The sequence below is a fragment of the Magnolia sinica genome, chromosome 18 (genome assembly GCF_029962835.1).
Source record: "Magnolia sinica isolate HGM2019 chromosome 18, MsV1, whole genome shotgun sequence".
Taxonomy (NCBI): domain Eukaryota; kingdom Viridiplantae; phylum Streptophyta; class Magnoliopsida; order Magnoliales; family Magnoliaceae; genus Magnolia; species Magnolia sinica.
The window spans coordinates 49,543,446-49,556,343 of NC_080590.1; the positions used below are offsets into that span (position 1 = coordinate 49,543,446).

Consider the following 12,898-nt stretch of genomic DNA (forward strand, 5'->3'; position numbering starts at 1 on the left):
TACACATATGGAGTCCTGCCAATCCGCATGCAAATCTATATTTTATCATTATACACGGGCATACAAAAAGTTCAAAATGAATCTGGATAGTATTAATAAGTTTCAGAAATTTGCCAAGCCCAGCAAATCCATGCAGAAGACAAGCCAAAATCTAACCGTTCCATGAGATGCGCCAATCTGTGTGATCTCGTGGCTAATATATTTTTAACGGTGAGAATCAATTTTCCCATTGTGGTGTGGTCCATTTGATATTTGGATATGAAATTTTTTTCTTTTTGAGAATGCTCCCAAATGATCTTGTGGATATAATAAATACGTAACTGTGGGGCCCATGTAACTTTGATATCTTTTGAACCGTTCGTAGAACTCGGAGTTCGAGGAGTGTCAGCGCTCGTCTTCGAGCACCAGGCATTTTCGACCTTTGGCAAGCCATCGGTACAGTTGGGGCTTATTTTTGCATGGCAAAATAAGGTGGGCTTGCTCTCGTAAATGGGCCATAAATGGGTCGTACAGTCGCAAATTTCTCCCAAAGTTGTCGAGGGACGCACTACCAACAAAACATTCCCAAATTTTTATGAGGCTCACCATACCGTGTACATGGAATCCAATCCATTCATCAAAAGCGTCCCTCTCGGATGAATGTTCAGACAAAAAACATGCCATTCAAGAGGCCAGATTGGGCTGCACCACTTGAATTTAGAGGTCTTAGGGTTGATTTTACATTGTTCAATGCGCTATGGCTAGTGGCCCACATACGCTTTGTATCAGAATAAATTTTGGTTTCTACGGTGATCACGAAGCGTAAAACACGATGTACGGTTTTGATCGGATATAAATTTGATGCGAGTCTCCTGGCTGCGACGGTAGCGGTACCATGAGAACGCACCGCCTTCATTTCTGATGTAAGGAAGAGGTGCGAAAGCACCGGATCCTTCTACCAGGGTCCAGCGTCTCTCTCTGGAGACGTTAAAACTGGAACGAAATGGATGCTTCCAGGTAGAGTTCCCTTCTGCAGAGAGCAAGCGTCACACAAAAAAAAAAAAAAAAAAAAAAGCGTCAAAAAAATAAAAAATAAAATAAAATCTAAGGTAGAAGAAAGAGGGAAGAAGAAGAGCAAGAAAGAAAAGAAAAAGGAAATTAAAATGGCAGCGGCCATTTCCGTCAACCACATTCATTTTCCGCTGAGGTCGAGCAACTGCAGCAGCAGCAGAAACACTTCTCCTCGCTTATCCTTTCTCGGCCTGAAACCTACACACTGTAAAACCCTAAAGATCCTGAAATCATCGCAGACTGATGCCTTTCTTCCGAGAGGGAGGGCGAGGTCCCAAAAGAATCCTCGCTCCTTCGTCATTCGATGCGAAGCTACCGGGAATGGAAGGGTATCCGCTCTCTCGCTGCTTCTTTCCTTTGCTTCTCTTTCATTCTTTCTCTAATTCCTCGGTTTCGTTGTTGGGTTTTGGATGATTTTCGAGGAAAATTGCCGTCTCAAATGTTGTCTTTTTGGATTTGTAGAGTTGCTAGTTAAATAATTCACAGGCAAATAAAATATTTCACGGGGAAAGAGTTTCAATTTCTCATGTTCGAGCACTGGGAATTGACTGTGTTTGGGCAGTGATAAAAAGTTGATAGTAACTAACACATTTTCAGAAGGAAAAAAAAAAAAAACTAGCTTTAGGGAACAAGGTTTAAAGTATTGTCTGAATCTGGTATGTATCGCCCGCGAATGGTATGGGTATCGTCCTGGAATAGCATGATACGAGGCGATACGTAGTGCTATTGGTGGTGAAGGATTCATTACACAACACAACAATTTTAAACCATGATTTGGAGTCAGATTGCTGCAGTAGAGAGTGTGATTCATCTGTTTTGCATGAAACATTTTTCAGATAGTATTGAGTAAAGACTTTACCAGTGTAAACGTATGCGGAGCACAAACAAGAACCAAACAATGTAAACACTTTGCACATGTAATCAATTTACCAATGCCCAAATGTCCCTTAGATAATGGTAAATGCCAACGCCGGTCCTTTCTCCTTTTTTTATTATGGGAAATGATCTAGTGCTCTCAGAGTAATTATACCTTGTTGGAGACTCTTGGACCGTCTAATTAATGAATTTTAACTGCGCGTTAGGTCCATCACATATTTCATGGGCTAACAAGTCGAGCCATCTAGTTATTAAGCCCTATCTCTTATGATTCCAAAGAATCACTTGTGTTATAGAATCCTAACCATTCCTTCAGGGGTGTGTAAAATGGATTGTAAAAAAAAAGAAAAAAAAGTGAACTTGTGGTTGGATTAGATCACTTGATAAGTCTGACTGTTGCAGGGTAGCCCATGTAGTGTGTGGTGGATTTATTGGACAGTCCAGATCAACTGTTGGACAATCAAATTGTCCCAGTGAAACTACAAGCAAGCAGTGGATCATTTCTCTTTTATAATATACATATAGATATATTGGAAGACAACTGAGTGCGATCGTATAATAACTTCTTAACTGGTAATTTATCATCCACCATGCACCTATTAACCACATCCTACGAATCATGAGCCTCATTGCAGATGGAGCATAGCTCAAAAAGCACTGGTGAGATGGTCCATTTTCTTTCGACCATCATGGGGATGCCAACAATAAGATTATTAGGATTCTCCATTTTGTGTATTTTCCTGGACGTGCTCCATGTTTTGGTGGATGTTCTAGATTCACTTATATGTTATGTGTCTGGTGGATAAGTTCCCCTTTTCTGTTTTTTCACAATTTCATCGTTTTGCTCTGTTTTTCATAGATGAATTGATGGATTTTGGGTGGAAATCACTAGCTTCAACATGAAGCTTTAAAGTGGGGAGGTGGTAGAAAGATCCATTTAGAGTAATGTTATTTGCATTGTCATCTGGGAACTTTGAAAAGATTAAAACACCTAGGTGAAATTAGGCAAAACTGCTTAAATTTGATTCCCTCTCAATTTTAATACCCTAGACATCTTTACTTCGACTTGCTCAGTTGCAAGGACAAGGCTGATCTAACAGCATTTCTCCTTGTTTTTTCCCTTGCTTTACTTATTAAGCAAAAGAAATGATGCTTCTTCCTAGATTACCCTTGCTGTTGTTTCTAAACCACGATTAAAATAATATGATGTGAACTGCCCTCTTGAAAGTTGTAAGAAAAACTAGCCCAACATAGATATATGAAAGTTAGACATCTCATACTACACGGACTTGAATCTTTTGCCAATCACAAAAAGGTAATAACAATCTAGCTTGAAAGTTATGGAAGAAGCCACTTGTTGATAGAAATTTATCACCAGCAATTTTACAAAAAAGAAAAAAAGAAAACTCATGGAGGAATTTTCCATTAGAAAATCCCAAAAAGGACAAAAAATTGAGTATATTGTTTTCTGTTGAATTAAGTGATGGCAAGTGATTAGCAACTTCTTGAAAATTTCTGTAGAGATTTATCTGCTTGATGGGGTCGATTTGGTGCGAATGCAATACTAGGATGTTCCGCAAGAAGTCGAGCCCTAGAGTTTTTTTTTTTTTTTTTAAAAAAAAAATAAAAATAAAATTCATTTAAGGCAAATCACAGGTGACCAACTGGGCTAAGTCTTTTCATGTGTTTTATAGTTCTACATTCCATGTATACTTTATTGTTCATCGTATCATCGGATCTTTAGTTTCTTGTCTTGTTGTTTTCCTCTTCGTGTTCTCTTAAAAAAGTTATCTTTACCCTTGAAAGGAAAAGAAGAAACTAGACAGTTCTAGTTGGGAGATCCCACAAACAAGGACTTGCCGTGAAAATTCTCTTCGATTGGGTCCTTGCGAGACCAAAATAGTCAAGTTCCTTTGCTTGGAGCTTTTTGTTTTGGTTTTTAGTTTCCTTCATACATATTGCAACATGTTTGTTTGAGTTTCAGCCATCTTTAAAATTGGCTTCAGTATTGGTACATTTGATGCGCACTGTGTACCAGCTGCATCAGTATGAATTTTGCTTCTTTAGTGACACATCACCAATAAATACAAAACACAGACCAAGAAGTATTAATTGTTATTTAGAAGTTTTTGGCAATTCTCTATTTCTTTTTTTGGGAATCCTACCATCAGGTTTGGGCACACTTATTGGGCTGGTATGGATGGCATCCATACCCCATGTGGGCCCCACAACAGCTTGACTCCATGTGATCATTCTCCCATATAATTATCCAGGAAAGGATATGGAAGCTGTTAAAATCCATCTTCCTTGTTGAGAACACCACTATATGCATGATTGGGCTCTCCCAGGGCAACTGGAGCCATTGAGCTGGTTGGCTGCCACTTTGGCAGGCCATGGCCCAAAAATCACAGCCATCTGACCATCTGATTAGTTCATTTTTTTCCATCGAATGTGGATAGTTGTTAATTTTTTGAAAACTTTTTTAGTTTACCATCCATTTTTTGGCCTTGCTAATGTGATGGATATGTGCCAAATTGTTGTGAATATTTAGCTAAATCACAATCCCTTCACATGATGGCAAAAGATGTGCTATGTTTATGATGGAGATGCTCGAAACGAGTCTCCAATGACAAGGAGGCCTGAGCTTCATTGTAGACCCCTAAAAGTTTGTTGAGGGATCAAACATGTTCAAGTGTGAGAGGCAATGGTGAAGTTCCATACAAAGAAGGCTTTGAGAGACCCTCAGCAGGGGCGTTTTCTGTTTTCATGTTCTCATTGATTTATCTGTTTTCAATTGCTTTAAGACCTGGACTGGACCCCAGTTCTTTTTTTGTGGGCTATTTGTAACAACCGGTATAATCTACTCTGATTTGGGAAACCTACTTGAAGAATTTCTAAACAGAAATGTTGAAAAAAAGGAATGAAAATGAAAAGAAAAAAGCCTCTGGTGCGGTGGTTAGAATTTTCACTTTGTAAAAGGTTGTAGGTTCTAGCTCCGCTAGGATCACATAGCTTACAAAGAAAACAATCGACTAGCCATTGTCCCCTTTTTAGTATCCCAGGTTGTTTTTGTGGCTGATTCTGGTTCAATCTGCTCCGACCGTCCAGTCCTTTCTGGGTTTTATTCTGCTGTCTAATTGAGCACCAAAGGATTTTTGGATAATTTGGGTGGAAAAATCCACTATGGGGCCTGTTTGTGTGTGCTTCTAGTAAGTGCAAAATTGATTCACAATGAATAATTTTCTAGAATTGTTTACTGTGAATTGCTTGTATGAAAAAAAAAAAAAAAAACATGTTCGGTAAACATACATGAAAAGAAGAAGATTGCTTTCGTAGCAAAAATGTGTTTTTTAACTGCCCATTTTTCTCATATAAGTATGACTTGCCTGATTAATAGACCAACATTATCATACTCTACCTGATGAATGATGCTGATTTCTGATGTGTGCTGTTCTACTGATTGATCCAATTGTAATTTCCATGGCCTCACATGAGGCAAACCTCATTGAAACATGACTTTTTTAATTTTTGGGTAGTTATTTGATGCTATGGCTGCATATGATGCTTGATATGCATCCACTCAGAAATTGTATATGTGTGATACATGAACTCATATCAAACCACCTAAATTGTGTAACCAACTGTAACTAAGTCACAATCCGAAAAAAAAAAAGAAGGTTAACACCCAAGAAATCAGATTCGTTGAACAATTCTAACCCGTGATTCGCGGACACTTTTACTGATGTTGGACTGTTGACTATTTTTCATTTCAATCATCTTCCACCAATCTGAGTATCTGACAGTTTGATGATCAAATAAGTGTCATCTTTGCTTTATGATGCATCTGAACTGGGACCCACAATTTTGCAGGTTTCACTTGAATTACTTTCATGCCATGCGTGTGAATTACTTTCATGCCATGTGTGTGTGTGTGTGTGTGTGTGTGTGTCATCCATCACGTTCTGCCAGATTGTCGAAATTTTCCTCTTTATTTACACCCTGCCAGAGCAAGAAAGTTTCCTCTTTATTTTATGCGGGCAAAACAAACTGCTTATGTAGAGTGTTTGGTCTCTTTTTAGAGGCCCATTCCTCTTCAACTGCCTGTGTGGGGCCCATTGCATTGTGTGATGCCATTCAACCCACATGCCAAGTGAGCCCCACCATGATGATGGGATATCCCAAAAATCAGGCTTATACAATCATCAGGTGGGTCGCCACATGGAAAACAATGGACAACAGCCGAAACCTCCAAATTCATGTGATGACACACATGATGGTTTGATTGGCCCGAGTTTCAGGGTGCCGAACTTTCATGGTGGGGTAACCCTGCTAGATGGGTTGGATGCCATTCAAACCCAATGGTAGGCCCCACACAAATGTGTTGTAGAATAGCTTATTCTAAAATTCTGTAGGGGACCAGCCCTCTTAATGCAAGGGCATTTTCACACCGGTCTTGAGTGGAGTGGCTTGTGGGATGCAAGGGCACACTCGGGGTGGGCGGATTGATGCAAGACCGATGCATGAACCAAATATCACATGAGATCAAGTAGCAAAATTAAGGTAATTAACAAAAAAAAAAAAACAACCCATAAACCTTGCCATTATTGTCACGCCCCAAAAATCGGAACCCGAGTTGGCCAGGCCCGAATCCGAATTTCAGGACTGTGAGTTGTATTTAAATAAAATATACATCACAACCCACGTTATTTCCTGCATTTTTAAGGTAATCAGAGCAAATAAAAAGATACTAATCATTGTCATTAAATATTGTTCACTAATCAATCCTTGAATCTTTAATTACATTGATATTCAAAAATAAATAAAAACAATATACATTGAATTTTAATTAATTTTTAAATAAACAAGGATAAAAGTCTTCAATCTTACCCAACTGATTCTTCATATACAAATCCTGCAAAATAATCTATACGGGTGTGAGCGCGACAGCTCGTAGGGTCACATCCTTTCCAAAATTGAAAATTCTACGTTAACACAAATACAACTCAATAAAACAAATAGGATTAATTACGAGTATTGAATCATCATTTTACGTAACAATAATAACAATTTATTTTCCATAAGACAATATAGTCATCTAAAAATCCTTTTTGGTTCAATCCAGGGCAGAGCACCCGTGTGTGTTGATCCTTTTAGGGAATGACCCTTGGTAGAGCATCTAGTGAATAGACTTTTAGGGTAAATACTCAGGACAGGGCACCTGTGTGTGTCGATCCTTTTAGGGAATCACCCAGGGCAGAGCACCTGTGCCGATCCTTTCGGAGATGACCCTGGGCAGAGCACCCATAAAAATAACATGGTAATCCTTTTAGGGCAGAGCACCTATAAATTGAAATACATTCTTCATCATGTAATAATAAAGAAATAATTGTAATTTAAGCACGCCACGATAATAAAATGAAGTCAATTAATAACTTAAATAAATTATCTCTACAATATGTAACCAAGAAATCAAATAAAACAATATGCAACTAATGACAATGATTAAATAAATTTAATACATAATAACTAATCAAATCAATCGATATGTTAACCTAAAATTTTCAATAGGGAAGATCACTTACCTGTTGTGAGGATAAAACACTCTGATATAGATATGAATTTTCGTAAGATTATTCTCTGGATAACAAGTCTGCTACAAATCTGATTTGATGTAACGATCACAAACAGAAATGGATTTGTATGCTACAATTGGTCTGATCGGATAAAATTTACCGTGATGCTGGTTTACATAGATCAGATGGTGGTGGTGTAAATGAAGAAGGCGATCATGTCAAAATCTGGATTGATGCATTTTGCGACATTGATAGTTGTTGATGGTTCTTACGGGCTGTACAAAGCTTGTAGGCTCCACAAATTGAAGCTTTTGGATTGATTTTGTTGGTTGATTACGAAGTTGGAAGGTGCAGTTGCTAGTTGCATGAAATTGTGAAGTAGGAAGAAGAAGATTTTTAGAGATCTCAATGGTAGGCCTTTCAACAGCTGTGAATCGATGAGTGAGCAGATTGAAATTACTGAAGAGAATCTCCACGATCGTAAGAGAGAAGATTTGTATATGAAGGAGTTTGAGAGAGGAAGGAACGTGAGAGCGTGACTTAGTGCACAAGGTAGATTTTTGCTTTCGGTTGTTGTAACCGTGAGGTGTGGGTAATGAGGTAGGGTCCACCATAATGATTGAGAGAAATCAGGCCATTAATTACCTTTCACAGGTCCTAGCGCTAAAAAAAAAAAATAGTTCAAGTCAAGCTTCAAGTTGAGCCACGTAAAATATTTTTAGGCAAAAGATTTCAAGGGCTAAGGTTAATTGAGGGTCCGGGTTCATTGGACGGTTTAGATTGGGGAGTGGGTCCCACCACGATGATGGCATGCATGGTCAGATGGGTTTACGTGTGCAATCGTACCGCGAAGAAGGGAAGGAGAGAGAGTCGTGGAGGAGAGATGGGCTTGTTCGTGGGTGCACGTCATTTCGTTTTTTTTATTTTTTTAGAGAATAGGCCCCATAGGAATGATGTGACAAATCCACACCGTTCATCAATCTTGTCGGGTCAAGTTAAGGCAAGGGCCCAAAAATGAGGGCAATCCAATGCTCAAGTGGGCCACATCATAGGGAACAGTGGAACCCACCGTTTTAAAAAAAGACTGAGTGTTACATTCTACCCACCTTAACAAAATTTTGTCCCCGAAATTTACTAGACTAATGTTTGTCATCGAATCTCGTTGAGTGTATGCAATTGGCGGTGCTTACGTTGGTGTTTCCTCTAGTTTGTCATTCTCTCAAATGGTGGTTGACGTACCTGAGTGTTGAAATTTGCTCCTCCTTTGGTGGTGTGGTAATGTATCCTTGGGCTGACATGAGCATTGTGAAGATCTATGATGTTGCCACTGTTGTCGTTGTTGATGTAGTTGTTGAGATTGTCGACGTGGTCCCTTGATATGGCTACAATGTGACGTGTACAACGAAGGCTGTTGCTAAGATACTTAGTATGGCCGTGGAGAATCCGTTCTTGCAGTTGAGTCTTCAATCGTTATGGTTGTGATTTCGAATGTTGTGGCTAACTTCGAATGTTGTGGCTCCTAGTGTGGGGCAGTGATGTCCACTGCCTCTTCACTTGATCTGTTGTATGACGGTTGGTGTGATCTTGCTCTTGATTGAATCTCAATGCCTAGTTATGGATTTTATATATATATATATATATATTTTGTGCGTTGAGTCCTTGCATTGTAGTATAATGGCATCACACTCCAGCATTACATTGTTCTATGGTGGTGCTGAGTCATCATAACCTTGAGATGGATCGTCGTATTGTTGAGGTGTATCCTTGTAAAGTTGAATTATATTGTTTGAGAGTGGTGTCGTAGCCAGGTGTATGCATGGGTTTGAGGTCGTGGCGCATGGCTACTTGGACATATCTGTTGATACCGGGTGGTCTAACTTGTCGATGTGGCTACTGAGGTGGTCCTAAAATATCCCGCGGATGGCCCTTGTTATTGTAACCACGGCGGAGGTCGTTGATGTAATTGTTGAGATTGTTGTGGCAATCCTTGTGGATATGACGGAGATGAGCTCAAGGAATGGTTGTGCTGAAGAGTAAATTGGAGATTGTCGGTGCATGGATGGTGGCACATGCTATGGAGGTGGCCGATAGACTTGATGAGGTGTGGGTTCTTGACTCAGTGGTTAACGGAGACGAGGCGATTGTTGATGTTGAGGCGCAGATGCTCCTTGAGTCCTTAAATATAGCAGTTGTCAAGGTGAAAATGAAAACCATACTGGAGTTGAGGCGCTTGGCATAGATGTGCAATGTGATCTTTATATCCTTAGTTGTAGTAGGCTAACGCGTGATCCCGGTGGGGTTTAACTCTTTTACTAACTCTATCATACCTAATAATCTACCAAGGCTTAAAGATCTCTAAAGGCTTAGTTACTTACTCTTAGCTACTTACTCGCAATTAATCTGTTCCCAAGGGCATTGAGTATAGGTGTTTAAGATGGAGTGTTAACTTGTATCGCTCAGATATAATCTACCATTGATTGGACAAGAATTTTATTTTTTTATTATTTTATTATTTTTTAGTACGTCGAAGATTTTGTAGTTCCTCTTCTCGGCTTGCTACGGCCCTGGCTGCGGCCTCCGCCTCCTCCTCCTCCTTCTTCTTCTTCTCTCTCTCTCTGTTCTTTCCCTCTTTCCCTCATTTTTCTTCTCTTCTTTCTCTCTTTTTTCTTTTCGGTTTCCCTCTCTCCCTTTTTTTTTTTTTTTTTTTGCAGGCGTAATGGCCGTTACGGGTACAAAGACAAGAGCCGACACTCCTCGAGCTCCGAGTTGTACGAACGGTTCAAAGGAGATCAAAGTTTTATAGGCTCCACAGTGATGTATTTATTATATCCACACCGTTCATCTATTTTTAAATATTATTTTAGAGCATTACCTAAAAAATGAATTGTATCCAAAGTCGTATGGACCACACCAAAAATAGCAGCGGAGATGATGATTTTCACCGTTAAATAATTTGTAGGCCCACCGTAACATTTATTTTCCATCCAATCTGTTCATAGGGTCAAAAAGACCTGAATGAAGAGGAACAACAAATTTCATATTAATCTAAAAGTTATGTGATCCCAAAAAAGTTTTCAATGGTAGACGTTCAATCCCCCACTGCTTTTTGCGGTGTGGTCCACTTGATAATTAGATCTGTATTATTTTTCGTGTCAAGCCTTAAGACGATCTCGTCAAATGAATGGACGGTTTAGATATAACACATTCATCATGCGTGGGGCCCAAAAAACTTTGACATGTGTGCTACACTTCACAATCGGAGTCCCACCTAATTTGGGGCCTTAAAAAATTGTACCAAAGACATATTAACTTAAAATTTACCAATTAAATTATAAACTGCAATTGCTAACTCACAATGCCAAAATCAAATTATTTGAATAGTTTTAATTGTTATTTGGTGTACTCTTATTTTTTAAAATAGGGCCTTTTGATTTTTTCATGATTCACTATTCAATAAATGTCCACTAATACATAAGTGGGATAATGACAATAAATTGCATGAATTTGAGGCTAATTTGGGGCATAGATTGGTCCTCCAAGTCAGCCCGAAATTGGCAACGCCATCTACCTGAATTTAATTTCATTTTTTTAAAGAACTACTGGGAGAAAGATATTAAATTGTTAAGTATATAAATTAGATATTTAGAAAATTAAATATATACATTTTGTAGTCAAATTCAGGTTACCTGGTTCAAAAATTAATCAAACAGTCCAATACAACTTCTCACCAAAGAGTGGACCGTTACACCACCATAAACATGTTCCAATTTATAAATGAATGCATATTTGGAATGCTTAAAATATTCCGGATTTAATACATATTTTTTTGGCAAAAAAAAAAATTTACGTTGTTACGGGCCGTTACGCCCCCGTATCGCCGTTACGACCCCGTATCCGTATCGGTTTTGGAGGTCACCGTTACGCCAACCGATACCGATACGGGACACCTTGTTCCAGGGTATGTGGCCCATGTATTGGATAAATGTGGTGTTGATATCTAGTTGTGTATAATCTACCATTGATTGGACAAGAATTTTATTTTTTTATTATTTTATTATTTTTTAGTACGTCGAAGATTTTGTAGGATTGCAAGGAAGATTATATGGTCTAAAAGACTTACACATGAAAATCAAGAGAATAAGAGCTGTGATATATACCAAGCTTGTAGTGTAAAAAAATTCAGATTATAAGGATATTGTTCTTACTAATGTTTCTGGTATTTTTAGGTATCAGATTGGTCTAAAACTTTTTATAACGATGCATCTATTAGTCTATTATAATTCTATAAAATTTCAGCTTAATCCAAAGTTTACAAAAATTTCTAAAATTCAGAAAATTAGGTCTGCCCAGAAGCAGACGATTTCTGACTAGTATACACATAAATTAAAATCGGTATAGGAGAAACCTAGAATTATATTTTTGTATTATTTTTCCATAAAATTACACTTGTTAATCTATGATTGAGATTTTGAAAGTAGGCTAAAAATTCTTAAAAACTCCTTAGGGTCAAGTTCTGGGTTGTTAGCTCAATGTCAAGCCTAAATAAGATCATATTTGATGTCAACATAGATGCAAATGGTTCCTAAGTATATATTTCTAGTTTTCCTATCATAAAAGCAAATGGCTTTATGTTTGGGTCACTAATTCGAAACACAACCTAGGTCCTCAGTTGGAATCTACAACCTAGGCTCTGATACCAATCTGTCACACCCCGAAAATCGGAACCTGAGTTGGCAAGGCCCGAACCCGAATTTCAGGACTGTGAGTTGTATTTAAATAAAATATACATCGCAACCCACATTATTTCTTGCATTTTCAAGGCAATCAGAGCAACTAAAAAGATACTAATCATCGTCATTAAATATTGTTCACTAATTAATCCTTGAATCTTTAATTACATTGATATTCAAAAATAAATAAAAACAACATATATTGAATTTTAATTAATTTCTAAATAAACAAGGATAAAAGTCTTCAATCTTATCCAACTGATTCTTCATATACAAATCCTGCAAAATAATCTATACGAGTGTGAGCGCGACAGCTCGTTGGGTCACATCCTTCCCAAAATTGAAAATTCTACATTAACACAAATACAACTCAATAAAACAAATAGGATTAATTACGAGTATTGAATCATCATTTTACGTAACAATAATAACAATTTATTTTCCATAATAACAAAATAAGACAATATAGTCATCTAAAAATCCTTTTTGGTTCAATCCAGGGCAGAGCACCCGTGTGTGTTGATCCTTTTAGGGAATGACCCTCGGCAGAGCACCGGTGTTGATCCTTTTAGGGAATGACTCTCAGCAGAGCACCTGGTGAATAGACTTTTATGGTAAATACCCAGGGCAGAGCACTTGTGTGTGTCGATCCTTTTAGGGAATCACCCA

At 38.2% G+C, this 12,898-nt stretch overlaps 1 protein-coding gene across 1 annotated transcript in view; it reads left to right on the top strand.

The window, feature by feature from the left end:
* Positions 1-1,047: 1,047 nt before the first annotated feature.
* LOC131233090 (chaperone protein ClpB3, chloroplastic-like) overlaps positions 1,048-12,898 on the top strand; it is a 70,999-nt gene continuing 59,148 nt past the window's right edge. Inside the window, exon 1 of the mRNA XM_058229695.1 lies at positions 1,048-1,379. Coding sequence (XP_058085678.1) covers positions 1,143-1,379 — 237 coding nt within the window. The 5' untranslated portion in view covers positions 1,048-1,142. The remainder of the gene's footprint in view (positions 1,380-12,898) is intronic.